We start from the raw sequence: 17,306 nt of genomic DNA, 5'->3' as shown, positions 1-17,306 counted from the left end.
ACTACAGGCTCCTCTTCTTCCACATCAAACTGGGATATAACACATGCACCACTACAGGCTCTCCTTCCACATCAAACTGGGATATAACACATGCACCACTACAGGCTCTCCTTCCACATCAAACTGGGATATAACACATGCACCACTACAGGCTCTCCTTCCACATCAAACTGGGATATAACACATGCACCACTACAGGCTCTCCTTCCACATCAAACTGGGATATAACACATGCACCACTACAGGCTCTCCTTCCATCAAACTGGGATATAACACATGCACCACTACAGGCTCTCACATCAAACTGGGATATAACACATGCACCACTACAGGCTCTCCTTCCACATCAAACTGGGATATAACACATGCACCACTACAGGCTCTCCTTCCACATCAAACTGGGATATAACACATGCACCACTACAGGCTCTCCTTCCACATCAAACTGGGATATAACACATGCACCACTACAGGCTCTCCTTCCACATCAAACTGGGATATAACACATGCACCACTTCCACATCACAGGCTCTCACTTCCACTACAAACTGGGATATAACACATGCACCACTACACCACTTTCGCTACAGCTCTCCTTCCACATCAAACTGGGATATAACACATGCACCACTACAGGCTCTCCTTCCACATCAAACTGGGATATAACACATGCACCACTACAGGCTCTCCTTCCACATCAAACTGGGATATAACACATGCACCACTACAGGCTCTCCTTCCACATCAAACTGGGATATAACACATGCACCACTTCAGGCTCTCCTTCCACATCAAACTGGGATATAACACATGCACCACTACAGGCTCTCCTTCAACATCAAACTGGGATATAACACATGCACCACTACAGGCTCTCCTTCCACATCAAACTGGGATATAACACATGCACCACTACAGGCTCTCCTTCCACATCAAACTGTGATGCTTCTTAAAGAGGCTGTCGCTCAAATTGGTAAACACCCGAGAATCTTACATCCCACGTAATTATGGCAAGTTAACAAGAAGTGTGGGTGGATGCGTGTGTGTGTGGTTGTGTGTGTGTTTGAAGGTGTGTAAACATTTGCTCATTGGTTCGACTCCCTTCAAAGATACAGTATGTAAAATCTCATTGTTTAGTATGTGCTATGAATGATATTTGATAATAATGCGTATGTTTGATAAGGGCAACATTTATTGTTTCTGTGTTTTTCATCGCCCGACTGACTGTAAATTGGCCGCCAGCCCGATAATTACGAAAACCTTTTTTTTATTTCCGCTGACTCGAACTCAAACCCTTCCGACTGTTCATTCAGTTGCTTCGTTCCCGTGTCAGTGCGGGGATTAAGGCTGTAGGTAGAGGATAGGTGCAACGTAAGAAGAAAGCTAAGTTGGTCTTAACATTCTACTTTCTTACATTTTATTATCATGTATTAAACAACTTTTGAATGACCGAGGTGTGGGTTGGTCCTCTCATCTGGCGGTCAGACTCTGAAACTTTGTTGGTTGCGAGGATCGTTGTTCATGATATCGATCACTGGTTTGTAAAATCGCTGTCATACAGCTGGGATATATTTCGGTGTGGGATAAACAAACAAACATGTCCGCTCGAGCTCTGAATAACAAGACCAAGAAGCGCCCATAAAATATTCAAGATCTTAGCGGCCGACTCTGCCTGTTTTCTTTTGCGTTACAAGCTCCTGTGTTTCTGGGTTGGGTTGCACGGTATCACATCAAACCTTGCGTATTTTCTGCCGCGCCGGTTGATAATATCCCAGTCACGTGAGCAGCTCGTTATTCACCGTTGTGCAATAGGTAAGCCACGCTTGTGTCTGAGGAAGCGACACCAGTCTGGGTAAGCCGCACTTGTGTATGGGTAAGCGATACCAGTCTGGGTAAGCCACGCTTGTGTATGGGTATGGGATACCAGTCTGGGTAAACCACGCTTGTGTATAGGTAAGCGATACCAGTCTGGGTAAGCCGCACTTGTGTATGGGTAAGAGATACCAGTCTGGGTAAGCCACGCTTGTGTACAGGTATACCAGTCTGATACCAGTCTGGGTAAACCACGCTTGTGTACAGGTAAGCGACACCAGTCTGGGTACACCAGTCTGGTGTGAGCCACGCTGTACAGGTAAGCGACACCAGTCTGGATAAGCCACGCTTGTGTATGGGTAAGCGATACCAGTCTGGGTAAGCCACGCTTGTGTATAGGTAAGGGGGATACCAGTCTGGGTAAGCCACGCTTGTGTATAGGTAAGCGATACCAGTCTGTCACGCTTGTGTTTAGGTAAGCGATACCAGTCGCTTGTGTATAGGTAAGCGATACTAGTCTGGGCCACGATAAGTCTGGGTAAGCGCTTGTGTACAGGTAAGGGATACCAGTCTGGGTAAGCCACGCTTGTGTATAGGTAAGCGACACCAGTCTGGGTAAGCCACGCTTGTGTATAGGTAAGGAATACCAGTCTGGGTAAGCCACGTTTGTGTATGGGTAGGCGACACCAGTCTGGAGAAGCATCTCCTGCGTACGGGTAAGCCACAGAGTCTGGGTAGGGTAAGCCACACATGTGTACCGGTAAGTACATGTACGCCCCTCTATGTACGCCCCTAAATTCCCGATGTCAAGGTGTGAGTCTCTTTGTTTCATTTACATACAAAATAGAAACCTCAAAGGAGACAAGAATATCCCAGAGCCGAATCAGAATTGGCGTGCCCAATCACTCGATTTGGATTTATAACTTTATACTTTCGGGCCTGGACCTCTGTTCCCACAAATTGTGGGTCCTACAAGCTGGCTATGGAGATCAGTACACATAAGTACATTTACTCATATACGGATGTATATCTTGAATTATTGTCTTCCTAACAAAAATCAAATCCTCGTAGCAAGGAAGTCCTTGTTTGGCTTGGACCAGTTGGCCGAGAAAGTGGATTCACTTCACTGATGTCACTATGTGAACTAAATCCTCATTGATAAATCCGATGGAAATGGCAGAACGTCAGATACTTCCGGTAAATACGTCTAGGCCTCGACTAGACACATGCCCTAGACCATGGAGTGAGCTCCTTTTGTCGCTGTAACTATGAAAGTAAAACAACAGAAGGAACACACAAAGATCATTTTCATATTAAAAAAATATATTTATTGTAAATGTAGAAGACATTACGTAGACAATGATTTTGACCTTTGTTAGAGGTGCCCTTACATCACAGACAGCAGTTTGTACACACGTCATATGACGTTCCTAAAGCAACGTCGACATTTGCCTAGCAACCCGTTTCTCTTACCAACTATACACGAGACCGTGAAACCAAGGAATCATCACAGAAAATATTGGAATGTTCATTTATACGATCAGTCAGAAGGCACTTGTGACCGAATGACGACACCCGAGTCTTTACCCTTATACAAGTATTTGGTATATCTCTGTACCGTTACCAATATCAATAAGCCCGGTCATTGCGAATAATCTATCGTTTCAGACAGTAGCACGGTCATGCGGTGAATGTCATACCTGAAACCAGTAACAAGTAAGGATGATGTTGAGTTAATCTTTTACCAAATATAGCCGTTGTGTAAAAATATAGTTCTATCAAAAATGCCCATACACATGAATATGAAAAATAGATGTATGTATTTACAATTCCCATAACATTACTACACATAACATGAATATCACTTCTTCGCCAGTCACCGATATGCAGTGTATGGAGAATCATGCCTCCAGCTCGAACATTCATACCTCGACTACCCGTGCCTAATAACGTCAGCCAATAAACGGTAAATGTCAAGGTCAGTAAATGACCGGTATGTATACACTACGTCCTTCCATCACCCAGGACGACATACGGCGGCTTGCAGTGACGTGGGTCCGTCCACAGTCAGGCTATGCCGTGTGTTACTGCCGGAAGTCCGTGCATAGCCATACTCCGTGCACAGACGTTGTGTGAACCCTACCGTTGCATGACATTGAAACAATGTTTAGAGTAGAGACCTCAAGACTGTTTCACTTGTCGCAAGAGAAATATTGCCGATGTTCATTTGTGTGAGACATCTCCGGTTTTACTCTTACTAAGCTTTGACTTGACTGGAGGTTGAAACGGCTGTTGTTGCATGTGTCCCCGGAGGGTGTCATGGCGTATACAATAGCAGTCCTGTATTGTCCACGGGGAAAGTTCAGAGTGGAGGAACTCTGGAATGTCTACATGATTACACAGTGGCCTTCTGGTAGTCTGGATGCTGTTCCCAGTAAAGGTTCCAGGTGAACTGTTCGTTGTAATGTCCTTTCTATAGGGGTTTCCTGATTAAAAGGGTGTCAGTGATCACAACTACTGTGGACTGAGTGAAGACAGCACTAAGGTGAGTAAGTTTCGGGAACATCAAGACACATGGCGGAAGAAGGCACCAAGATACTAACGTCCCTTGAATACCGTGTTAGCAAACACATGTACACCATGATAGAAGGCCGGAAGTTCCGTCTATGTTACGGATCGCGTACATGGTAATGTATTACATGTCCATCAGTTATCTTGTATCAACAATAAAGAATGAAACCACACCAATACCACGCCTCTGCCAGGACGCAGAGTCATCTCCCTTTCCAGAGATAGGAATCACAGACTGTCCCCATCTGGCAAACCTGACGGTAAAATCAGTTCCAAATCATGGAAAACTATTTACAAAAGGAACGACCTGAGCTAACCGATAACAGCCTCGAGACGGGGCAGCCGTGTCACTCATTCCCTGGTCAGCGCTAGTACATGGTACACGACTTCTTCGCAACCATATTGGTGTTTGATGGACAGTTAAACACGTCTCTGAACTCTGGGACTTGAGACACTGCCATGTTAACCCTGGAAATGAAAAACGTATGGTGAACAAATGTCCGTTTGTGTAATGCCAGTTTCTTTCTGCAAGATTAAAGGCGGTAATACTTACACAGGCCTGTAGGAGCCATCGTGTGTGTGTGTGTGTGTGTGTGTGTGCGTGCGTGCGTGTGCGCGCGCGCGCATGTGTGTGTGTCTTGCATTACATTGTACGATAGTACTTACGTCACGTGGACCGTTATTAAATCGTTTAAGACATCCTTGTTACACTACATGTTTGACTTTCATCCTCATATGGAATATCCGGAAACGTTGTTGATTTTCATTGCACGTTAGAACTTATGGTAATCATTGGTACACTTACTTCAGGTTCTCCTGCAAAATGCCCCGAGCTGCCTGGGAAAACGCTTCATTCGGATTACGGTTGAAGCAGTTGGCCTGAAGCAGAAAAGTATCCAAGTTGTACTTATTTCACCTGACATATACTCTGACCTGACATATACTCTGACCTGACATATACTCTGACCTGGAGGTTGAATCATCAACATCTTAGTTAATTCACAGAAACTGAACTGTCTCGGTCTTCACACATCACATGGATACAAGCCATGGAGCCTTTGACTGACACTTACAAGCTGGAACAACATGGGGACATAGAACTTTCAAGTTTCATAGATAAACGTAGTAATTCAGGGCTTCCTAGTGGAGGCAGGTGGTAGTGATGGTCTCTGGGTACAATAACCCTCGTCAGGTTGCTGACCAACAGCATTTAGCAACATACGTCTTCATTTGATTTTATCATACTGTTCTCCTGTGTGAGTGGATATTGTTTAGTGATTTCCCTACAGAAACAGGCGGTGGCACAAGATGTGTCTGGGAAATAAAGGCCGTCTCTGGATATCAGCATGCACCTACCTGAGCGTATGCTACAAAGAACATCTGGTCGTTATTCCTGGAGACACCAGGTGCTTTCCTCTCTACCTTGTTAGCTTTCTCCCATGCCTTGAAAGCCTGGAAGACAACCATCGATGGTCACTGGTCAGTGTGGTACATAAACGCGGTGAGGTGAATATTACCATCATTCACTGGTCAGTGCGGTACATATACACGGCGAGGTGAATATTACCATCATTCACTGGTCAGTGTGGTACATATACGCGGTGAGGTGAATATTACCATCATTCACTGGTCAGTGCGGTACATATACACGGCGAGGTGAATATTACCATCATTCACTGGTCAGTGTGGTACATATACGCGGCGAGGTGAATATTACCATCATTATTACCACATTCACAGGTCAGTGTGGTACATAAACGCGGCGAGGTGAATATTACCATCATTTACTTTATTGCTTTAATCTTTTGAATTATACAGACTCTAAATTTAAACTGACGCTCTACATTTTGTACTGCTCTTGTAATACATTTCTTTGAGAGGTATTTTAGAAGTTGGGATGTACAATATAGAACACACTGTATGGATAACAACTTCTTGTATTCGTAAGTGCTTGACAACGGTACAAGAATCTGTATCGAAACGTCGCACTCACGAAGAAAAGAAGTTGTTATCTAGACAGTTTTTTCTATACTGTATTATACATTAGTAGTGATTTGCGTAAATTTGTAAACTTTGTTAATGTTAGAATACAACTGTTAATCACATCTCATTTCTTAATCGTTTGTCGGTTTCACACCGCCTTCTTCTACGGACTGATTCGGACTCGGGTATCAGCTCGAACAGGGTAACGCCAGATTTAGAAGAGGTTACCTTGTACGCTAGTCTAACACCGCTAGTCTCAGCAAGGGCCTCGGGAGCGTATCCTGGGGCGTCCACGGGCACCTGCAGCAGATAAAAGCACAGTGTAGTTTGCACAGAAACATAACTCATTAAACGTCATCGTAAAATGTTTCCATGATGTTTTAAGAAAGCAGCGTGGAAAAAAACAAACTCAGATTCAGAAAATGCAACTAAATGTGGGAGTGACTCAAAAACAAGCATATGTATGCTAACTGATGTTGTGTGTTCTCTAAAGAAATAAAGTTAATGTTCGGTGTGTGACACACGAACCTGGCAAAGCAATCCCTATGACATACTTTGATCAGAGCACTTCATCCCCCACAATATAACCATGTATTGCGGGTTTGGTTATTTGGTTTCATCAGTATATGTACACAGTAATATCCAGATAGATTTTCTTATATCTGGTGTTAACAGTGGTCCCAGATAACCTGTAGAGTGGTCTCAGTTCATATCACATGTTGGTAACCCACACCTCACACCACACCCCACATACAACACCCCACACACCACACACCAATACAGTCTCGACACACATTTTCACCTGGAGCGTGTGTGAGTGTGTTGAGTATTGTGTGTAAGACAAGGTTTATTCATGAACCTGCATGTGCATAAATCATGTTTCCCTGTCACAGGTGAAGTCATCACGCTACAGCTTGGTGCCGCCAGAATATATTTGAATATGATATGACAGGAATGTCTCCTTCGTAGATTGAAGACATCAAGAGTGTCCTTGTTCACCACGAGGGGCGACTCCATATTCCAAGTTTAAATACCTTAAATAACAACGTACTTCACGGCGATGAGGTACAGTGACAGAGGCACCAGCATGTTTCTGAACATCTTTAGTTAACAAAACGCAAATCCCGACCCCTACAGGTTCAAATAGATGAAGACATATAGATGAAGACATGTAGATGAAGACATGTAAAGGTAATGTGCAGGTGATGCTACATGTTCTGTGCAAGGTTCTGTACGAGGTGATGTTACATGTTCTGTACGAGGTGATGCTACATGTTCTGTACGAGGTGATGTTACATGTTCTGTACGAGGTGATGTTACATGTTCTACACGAGGTGATGCTACATGTTCTGTACAAGGTGATGGTGATGCTACATGTTCTGTACGTGACGTTCTGTAGGTGATGCTACATGTTCTGTACGAGGTGATGCTACATGTTCTGTACGAGGTGATGTTACATGTTCTGTACGAGGTGATGTTACATGTTCTGTACGAGGTGATGCTTACATGTTCTGTACGAGGTGATGTTTCTGTACGAGGTGATGCTACATGTTCTGTACGAGGTGATGTTACATGTTCTGTACGAGGTGATGCTACATGTTCTGTACGAGGTGATGCTGTTCTGTGTTCTGCTACATGTTCTGTAAGTGATGTTACATGTTCTGTACGAGGTGATGTTACATGTTCTGTACGAGGTGATGTTACATGTTCTGTACGAGGTGATGTTACATGTTCCGTACGAGGTGATGCTACATGTTGTTACATGTTCTGTACGAGGTGATGCTACATGTTCTGTACGAGGTGATGTTACATGTTCTGTACGAGGTGATGTTACATGTTCTGTACGAGGTGATGTTACATGTTCTGTACGAGGTGATGCTACATGTTCTGTACGAGGTGATGTTACATGTTCTGTACGAGGTGATGCTACATGTTCTGTACGAGGTGATGCTACATGTTATGTAGGAGGTGATGCTTCATGTTCTGTAATGAGAGGTGATGTTACATGTTCTGTACGAGGTGATGCTACATGTTCTGTACGAGGTGATGTTACATGTTCTGTACTGATACATGTTCTGTAGAGGTGATGCTACATTCTGTTCTGTACGAGAGGTGATGTTACATGTTCTGTACAGGTGATGCTACATGTTCTGTACGAGGTGATGCTGTTCTGTACGAGGTGATGTTATGTTCTGTACGAGGTGTGCTCAGGTGATGCTACATGTTCTGTAGGAGGTGATGTTACATGTTCTGTACGAGGTGATGCTACATGTTCTGTACGAGGTGATGCTACATGTTCTGTACGAGGTGATGCTACATGTTCTGTACGAGGTGATGCTACATGTTCTTTACGAGGTGATGTTACATGTTCTGTAGGAGGTGATGCTACATGTTCTGTACGAGGTGATGCTACATGTTCTTTACGAGGTGATGCTACAAGAGGCTGCCCAGGTCCTGGTGTATGTCAGTATGCCATTTAGCAGTCATGACCACATACATTTATTCATTTACACAGGACAGTTTGAGTGACACATAATACTACATGAATTATGATATTTACAGCGCCCTGTCTGAGATGACGGAACGCCGGGGCATGGGGATTACAAGGACATAAACTCAGTCTGCACTCATACAGAAATACTGTATTGCACGGTGATGTTGTGTCAGCTTGTACCGTTGGATTACCAGGGATGTACTGTATTGTGAGGGGGTCGGATTACCGGGTGTGTACTGTATTCTGAGGTGGTCGGATTAAAGGGGGTGTACTGTATTGTGACATACCGAGAGGGGTCTGTTTGCAACTGGCAGGTTGAATGGTCCCATGGTCTTGTTGGCGTAAGCATTAATCACACACTGACGAACCCCGATGTAGGCCTTCTTCGTGCCGTTGGTCCACCAGTCTCCAAAATGGCTGCCGTCTAGTTTGTACTGGGCGCCTAGACATAAAGCATGTTTACACTTGACCGGAACTTGAGCTACCGTTTCAGTCAGTTAAAGTATGACCACAGAAACTGTCACCAGCTGTGTAACTTTTAGAAGGAAATAAATTCATAGAATGGCATGCGTCAAGTTTAGTGTGCCTTTTAAGATTTATTTATATCAAAGTTGAAGTAATGGGAGTTTTTTAAATCAAACATGTTGGTGACTCCTGGGCGACTTATTGCAACGGAATCATTTTCTGGTTGTAGTGCAGCTGTTTCAAATTTAAAGTAGATTAGTGAAGTTCTTTACAACAAACTTGTGTGTGCCGAGTATCGCGTCAACTGGTAAATCATATCACAAAGTCTGCTGACAAGTCTGTTAAACATCGGCACGTTTCTCGCTATCTGAACATAAGGTTACCTGTTTGGTCCACAGCGTGTACGAGATTGTGTCCCAGAATACTTCCCAAAGCACCAAAGTTCATGTAATGCTGCAGTTTATGGTCATAGAGAGGCCACTGCAGAAGACCAGCTGGAACTATCATTTCTTTCCACGGATTGTAGTACTCGGCGATGACGGAGTAGGTGTTGTATGTCCACTCCGACGTGTCGGTCCCATGCTTCAGACGCCGGTTCCAGTCCACCTTGTAGAAGTGGTTCATGCTCATTCGGTTTGCGAAATAGTCGTGTCGGTTTATCGTCAACTGAAACAAACAGGTCCCTATTTGTACGAAAGACCAATGCCGCCACTCTTGTAGCATAATTTTTGTTTTCAGCGAAATTGCTCGTTGTTTGATTAATTTGTCGGGCGTAATGCTTGGGCGTATTTCCTCCTTATTTCAATTATCTTCTCGCACAGTATGGACAAACATAGAAACAAATATCTCATGAAGAGCGTACTGTAGTCTAAGGGAAGAGCATCTCATGAAGAGCGTACTGTAGTCAAAGAGAAGAGCATCTGATGAGAGCGTACTGTAGTCAAAGGGAAGATCATCTTATGAAGAGCGTACTGTAGTCAAAGGGAAGAGCATCTCATGAGAGCGTACTGTAGTCAAAGGGAAGAGCATCGCATGAAGAGCGTACTGTAGTCAAAGGGAAGAGCATCGCATGAAGAGCGTACTATATTCAAGGGCTGTCCACCTTGCTGTAAGAGCATCGCGTGAAAAGCGTCCTTGGTTGTCCTTATATTCACCGGCTTATATACCTGAGGTTGTTTGGGAAAGTATATCTACTCCTCCCTACCTACAATTATAATGACGAGTACAATACTTACTGGCATGTAGATATTATCGAGTTTGTCGTTCGACATCATGTAGTCCGGATATCCCATCTTGTACATAGAGTCCTGGATCTGTAAGTACATACTGAAACAGTACTACCTGACCAGAGTACACTGACGCCGGATCTCAGTCGATAAAGTATCACCGAGTCTCATACACAGGATAAAGATATGTAAACACCAATGATATTCACGTAGCTTCATGTAGTTTGCAAGTGTGTGCGTGCGTGCGTGCGTATGTGTGTGTGTGTGTTAATCTAATTGATAGTGAGTCAGTGTGGTTTTACGCCGCTTTTAGCAATATTCCAGCAATATCACGGCGGGGATACCAGAAATGGGTTTCACACATTGTACCCATGTGGGGAATCGAACCCGGTTTTTCGGCGTGACGAGCCAACGCTTTAACCACTAGACTACCCCACCGACCCAACTTAATTTATATGATGACGGATAAAGAATATGGATTTCCACGTCACCGACACTGACCATGTTGTCAACCACGCCACCGACACTGGCCATGTTATCAACTAGGTCACAGACACTGCCCATGATGACAACTAGGTCACCGACACTGACACGTTGACAACTAGGTCCCTGACACTGACCATGTTGTCAACCACGTCACCTACACTAGTCATGTTGACAACTAGGTCACCGACATTGGCCACGTTGTCAACCACGTTACCGACACTGATGAAACCGACACTGGTCAAACGTCACGTCACCCAGAGCACCCTGACCAGCATGGTAGGCTGGGGACAGATTCCATCCTAGAATCCCACGGGGTCAGTCACACCTTTGGGCAAATTGGGCATTTTACACACATGTAAGCCAGTTGAAGGTTGAGATTCACACATATTCTCACTCAGTATCACACATGCAGACCCAGACATCTGTTGACCCATCTTTACCTTTTTCTTGGCAATGTTGCGCGTCCTTTCGTCCATCCACTTGTTTGACGTCAGAGAGTCAACGAGCGCAGTCTTCAAATAGTCAACGATCTCGGCCGACTGAAAGCAAATGATATACATGTATAACTGAAGATGTGTTATATCATATATGTATTTTGTTATCTGGAAAATAAATGTGTCAGACTTTAGGTTCTTTTAGATAATGTACGTTGATGCAACAGACTGGTGTCGATTTCTGTAGTGAGTGTTCTATCACGTTATATTGTACTAGCGCGATGTGAGGACAACGAGTTCCAGAGTAACTGATTTCATTGACAGGCCGCAGCATAGACGTGGTTGTTAGCTCACCTTATTCCTGTTGGCATCAGAGAAGTGATCCTTCACGTACAGGGCGCTCATAGCCTCGCCCATGTCCCTGTCAACGATGCCGATGCAGTAACGCCACGTCCCCAGAAACTCCGCCTCCGACGTCATGGCGACGTAGAACTCCCTGTTGGCGTGGATGTAGTCCCAGGACAGATCCTGCACGTACTTGTGAGCCAGTCGCCAAACGAGGTAGTTGTTTAGGATCCTACAACGGGATATGGTATATTGTCAGTGACTACTTGTAAGTCGCTTTGAACAGGACCAAGTGTTAGCTAAACGTGAATATTTACCATGGTGGTGAAAAGACATGAATATGTTGTTGACACACCTACAACTCACGGTGAAATGAGATTCGATATTACGATCATACGAGTCCTGCGCGTGTAAGGGAGATAAGGTAGGATTTATATATATCCATCCCTGGAACAGATTGTGTCAATAAAGGTGAGGTGTGGTGAAATTGGGTTTCACGTCGTACTTGAGAATATTTCGCTCATATGACGACGTGCATGCGTGTGTATGTGTATGTGCGGCTGCTTGTACTAGCCCAGACTTAAGCTGGTTTTATAGTGCCAGCTCACTGAGATACCATGCCGCAGTGAAGCATGAATACCCCACTCAGACACTTTATACTGACTCCGAGCCGACCAGTCCATGTTGTACCCATTAATGCCGAGCGCCAGGCAGGGACCAACAAGTACCATATTTTAACGTCTTTTGGTATGACGCGGTCGGGGATCGAACCCGCGACCTTCCGCTCTCCGGGCGGACGCTCTAACCACTACACCACGGGGGCGGTGTCAATAAAGGAGATGTGTATATATGGTATATTTACCTGGATTTGTTCTGTCCGAGGTTTGTTATGAACGCTGCCATTTCCTTGATATAGTCCGTCTCAAGGACCACAACGGATGTGTCGGCGTTGACGCCGGCGTCACTGAACATGTACGTAAAGAACTGCACCCAGTCGATCTGGAACAACGAGAATCATAGTCATACCCCCATTGTCCACGATTACACCTGAGTGAGTGAGTGTTAGAGATCACGGTGATGGGACAGTTCGACATCATTGTGTAGGCTGTGTTAGCTGAGAGTGATGGACAGATTCGATGGCATGACATTGTGTAGGAAGGACCTCGCCCTCGCTCTTGGTATATAATCTAGTACATGGTTATATAATGTAGTACATGGTTATAACACACGTTTGTGAAAACACAGGAGAACTCGGTCGTGGTCAGCTGCCAGTCGGAACAAAGTCGTTCAGAACGGACCTTGCAAATCTGGAAATGGATGATTGTCAAACAATCACATCAACACAAGGGAGTGTAGGATTGCCTGACCCAGACACAAGGGACGCCCAGACTCACACGCCTAGGGATGACACTGAGCCACCACACCTACACACATGAAGTCGTATGCTTTATTAGTGTACTGATATTTCCAATGTTGCTGACGTACACTATATCACTACACTGTCCTACTATCACTACATTATTGTCCCCCAGTCTACAGTCCTACAGTCTAGACTATCACTACATTACAGTCCTACAGTCTAGACTATCACTACATTACTGTCCTACTGTCTAGACTATTACTGTCCTACAGTCTAGACTATCACTAAATTACTGTCCTACAGTCTAGACTATAACTACATTACTGTCTTACAGTCTACACTATTACTACATTACCGTCCTACAGTCTAGACTATCACTAAATTACTGTCCTACAGTCTAGACTATAACTACATTACTGTCCTACTGTCTACACTTACTGTCCTACAGTCTAGACTATCACTACATTACTGTCCTACAGTCCTACAGTCTAGACTATCACTACATTACTGTCTTACAGTCTAGACTATCACTACATTACTGTCCTACAGTCTAGACTATCACTACATTACTGTCCTACAGTCTAGACTATCACTTCATTACTGTCCTACAGTCTACACTATTACTACATTACTGTCCTACAGTCTAGACTATCACTACATTACTGTCCTACAGTCTAGACTATCACTACATTACTGTCCTACAGTCTAGACTATCACTACATTACTGTCCTACAGTCTAGACTAGCACTACATTACTGTCCTACAGTCTAGACTATCACTACATTACTGTCCTACAGTCTAGACTATCACTACATTACTGTCTACATTACTGTCCTACAGTCTAGACTATCACTACATTACTGTCCTACAGTCTAGACTATCACTACATTACTGTCCTACAGTCTAGACTATCACTACATTACTGTCCTACAGTCTAGACTATCACTACATTACTGTCCTACAGTCTAGTATCACTAGACTATCACTACATTACTGTCCTACAGTCTAGACTATCACTACATTACTGTCCCTACAGTCTAGACTACAGTCTAGACTATCACTACATTACTGTCCTACAGTCTAGACTATCACTACATTACTGTCCTACAGTCTAGACTATCACTACATTACTGTCCTACAGTCTAGACTATCACTACATTACTGTCCTACAGTCTAGACTATCACTACATTACTGTCCTACAGTCTAGACTATCACTACATTAGACTATCACTACATTACTGTCCTACAGTCTAGACTATCACTACATTACTGTCCTACAGTCTAGACTATCACTACATTACTGTCCTACAGTCTAGACTATCACTACATTACTGTCCTACAGTCTAGACTATCACTACATTACTGTCCTACAGTCTAGACTATCACTACATTACTGTCACTACATTACTGTCCTACAGTCTAGACTATTACTACAGTCTAGACTATCACTACATTACTGTCCTACAGTCTAGACTATCACTACATTACTGTCCTACAGTCTAGACTATCACTACATTACTGTCCTACAGTCTAGACTATCACTACATTACTGTCCTACAGTCTAGACTATCACTACATTACTGTCCTACAGTCTAGAGGCTAAGTCAACCATTATGATTAATGTCGCTCGCTACCAAATGTTCTACGTCAGTTTTCTCAGCAATATGTCTCATCACCAAGTCAGGCGAGCGGCCCTGAAGGTAAGATTTCCAACAATACATGTGACATAGCATCATTTCATCACAGCCTACATTCTTCCTTCATTCCAGAAAACACAACTCAATGGAGATAATCCCAGAAATAGCCAATGACCTCCGGTCAAAGGCATAGATGTGTCAGTACACTTGACCTCTCGCAAAGGCCACTGATGACGAGAGGGATCATGACCTTTACCGGCAGAAAGAACACAAGGCGCTATATACAATGGTATGATGGCATGTTACTTGTGACGGATGGTATTTCTCGGGAGGTATTTCTCTGTCTCTTTAAACTTTCAAAGTAAAGCTTTCACCTTAACCGCCAAGTCATCATCTCAAGTGGTGAGTACAACCTCAGGTTGACTGAAGGTCTTGCAGCAAATAAACACATTTGATCAAGGAAAATATTGAAAATAATCAAGAAAAGTATACTATCTACTCTCGGAAAGAAAGATCCACAGACATCATTTGGTTGCACAACATATATAAAAAACAAAGCGTGTTTAGAAACGTTCCATACATCGTCTAAGGATTCGAACACCGACCTATGTAGCCATGAGTAAACTGACAAACGTGTCTTTCTGAGCACGCAATGAGAACAACGTGCATGCTGATGAGGTGAGACATGGATTCTTGGGTGTTGAAGGGACCATAAATGGGATTTTAGGCAACTTCCGTCAGTTCTATGAGTACCCGGGAATGTACCATGTCCAAGTATAGCATTACCGATTATAATCAAGTATTGGTCGCGATAGAAGCTGACCTGACGGTATGAGTCAGAGTGATCTGCAGGTTCACGACGGTCTACCGTCTACTGCTGTCTACGGTCTAAATGCTGATTAGTGATAAGGTTATCGTCAACTCAACACCTGTTGCCGACTTCTGTAGTTTTGGGTGTTCTGTCTTTAGGAATAGAGTATTTGTATTTCTTGTGTTCAGTGGCTGGGGGCTTATATCAGTTAACTTGATTGATTTAAACAGTAAAACATGACATTTATGAAGTTTATGTCGACCTGTTTCAACGTGCCAATAAAAACTGAAGAGTCGCAAGTGAGACCAATAACGAGCCATTCGTATCACCGTTACCATGGTTACTGCGCACATTTCCTTGTCCAACGTCCCTATCCATATATACATGACATGTCACATACCAAATATGGGCATAACCATTAAAACAGAGAGTACAGATATAGAAACACCCCTTGGCACAACCCCAGGCACGGCTCCACACACACTACATTGTTTAAAATGTTTTTGCCGTAGGAAGAGTTTGAGCATATCTCATGTCAGCTTAATTAGACCCCCTACAGTGATGAACCGTAATCCATTAATCCCAACCCTCAACATTTATGCCTGAGTTGCAGCACTGTTCAAAGCTTCCCCATGATCAATGTTTGGGAAGTGTCCGAGCCGCCATCGTGATACTGTGAGGTCCCGGATATGGTTTCACGGAAGGGAGTTTCCATGTCTTCCTCAAGACAATACATGGGCAGTGGGGACGCTGGGTGACACGAGCCGGACACGGACCAGTAACGGGAAGCCGCCATGTTGTTCAGGACTTGGAGTGAAACATGTCACGTGATACAGATATCAGTCAGGGTTACATATTCATTCAACCCATATTACACAAACTCTTTGTGTCACCAGCGTTCGATTCTGGTTTCAACTAAAATTCAGATTTGTTGTATGCATTAGAGCATAAAACATGCCTCCAAGTTTGATGTTCCATATCGATTTGTGATAAACTCTGTTGGTTCAATTTGGTAAAACCCACACACTTTCTCGCTTCTATCTATTCCATCTCATATTCTCTCCTTTAATGACCTACTGTCTTTAATTCATCTCTCTCTCTTTCTCTCTCTCTCTCTCTCTCTCTCTCTCTTAACTCTGACTCACTCTCTCTTTGAATTTTAACTCTCTCTCTCTCTCTCTCTCTTTAACTCTCTTTAACTCATTTTCTACACAATTAACCCACTCTTCATAATTATGTAACTGTGACTCAATAACTATATAACTTTTTAGCTCTAACGTATATCGGATGTCGTCCAATACGGTACCGCTGTGTATGTACGGTTGTACTCACTCCAGGGCCTCACGAGTACTTTATTATCCCAGAGGAAATTTTCATACATCCAAACTGTACACCACATTACCAGTGCATGTTCATTACTGTAACTAGAGCATATAAACTGTCTGACTTTGTTTTAGATTTGTGGCTGTGTGTAAAACAATTTTAATATGCTGAAAGTTGGTGTAACCACGATTAAGCTGTCGCCTGAACCTGCTAGTCTCCACAAACACGGAAGTAACTGCTATGTTTCAAGTTTTCTTGTTTCTTTCAATCAGGGACGAGGGGATCCGTCAGCCTGTACATCAAACATGTAAATGAGGTCGTATTCCGTCTTACGTCAAATCATGCATTACTTTGTCTA

The 17,306-nt window shown here is 43.6% G+C and overlaps 1 protein-coding gene across 1 annotated transcript in view; it reads right to left on the bottom strand.

Moving 5' to 3' along the window:
* Positions 1 to 3,114: 3,114 nt before the first annotated feature.
* LOC124267685 (endothelin-converting enzyme 1-like) overlaps positions 3,115 to 17,306 on the bottom strand; it is a 36,208-nt gene continuing 22,016 nt past the window's right edge. The window contains exons 5-14 of the mRNA XM_046702668.1: positions 12,679 to 12,815; positions 11,826 to 12,048; positions 11,478 to 11,576; positions 10,561 to 10,638; positions 9,709 to 9,991; positions 9,148 to 9,302; positions 6,595 to 6,666; positions 5,740 to 5,835; positions 5,189 to 5,262; positions 3,115 to 4,851 (exon numbers count right to left, since the gene is read on the bottom strand). Of these exons, the coding sequence (XP_046558624.1) occupies positions 4,752 to 4,851; positions 5,189 to 5,262; positions 5,740 to 5,835; positions 6,595 to 6,666; positions 9,148 to 9,302; positions 9,709 to 9,991; positions 10,561 to 10,638; positions 11,478 to 11,576; positions 11,826 to 12,048; positions 12,679 to 12,815 (1,317 nt within the window). The 3' untranslated portion in view covers positions 3,115 to 4,751. The remainder of the gene's footprint in view (positions 4,852 to 5,188; positions 5,263 to 5,739; positions 5,836 to 6,594; positions 6,667 to 9,147; positions 9,303 to 9,708; positions 9,992 to 10,560; positions 10,639 to 11,477; positions 11,577 to 11,825; positions 12,049 to 12,678; positions 12,816 to 17,306) is intronic.

Source organism: Haliotis rubra, unplaced genomic scaffold, assembly GCF_003918875.1.
Source record: "Haliotis rubra isolate DU_JTF1 unplaced genomic scaffold, ASM391887v1 Scf133, whole genome shotgun sequence".
Taxonomy (NCBI): domain Eukaryota; kingdom Metazoa; phylum Mollusca; class Gastropoda; order Lepetellida; family Haliotidae; genus Haliotis; species Haliotis rubra.
The sequence above is the reverse complement of the archived record's forward strand: the minus strand, read 5'-3'. Positions and strand labels throughout refer to the sequence as shown.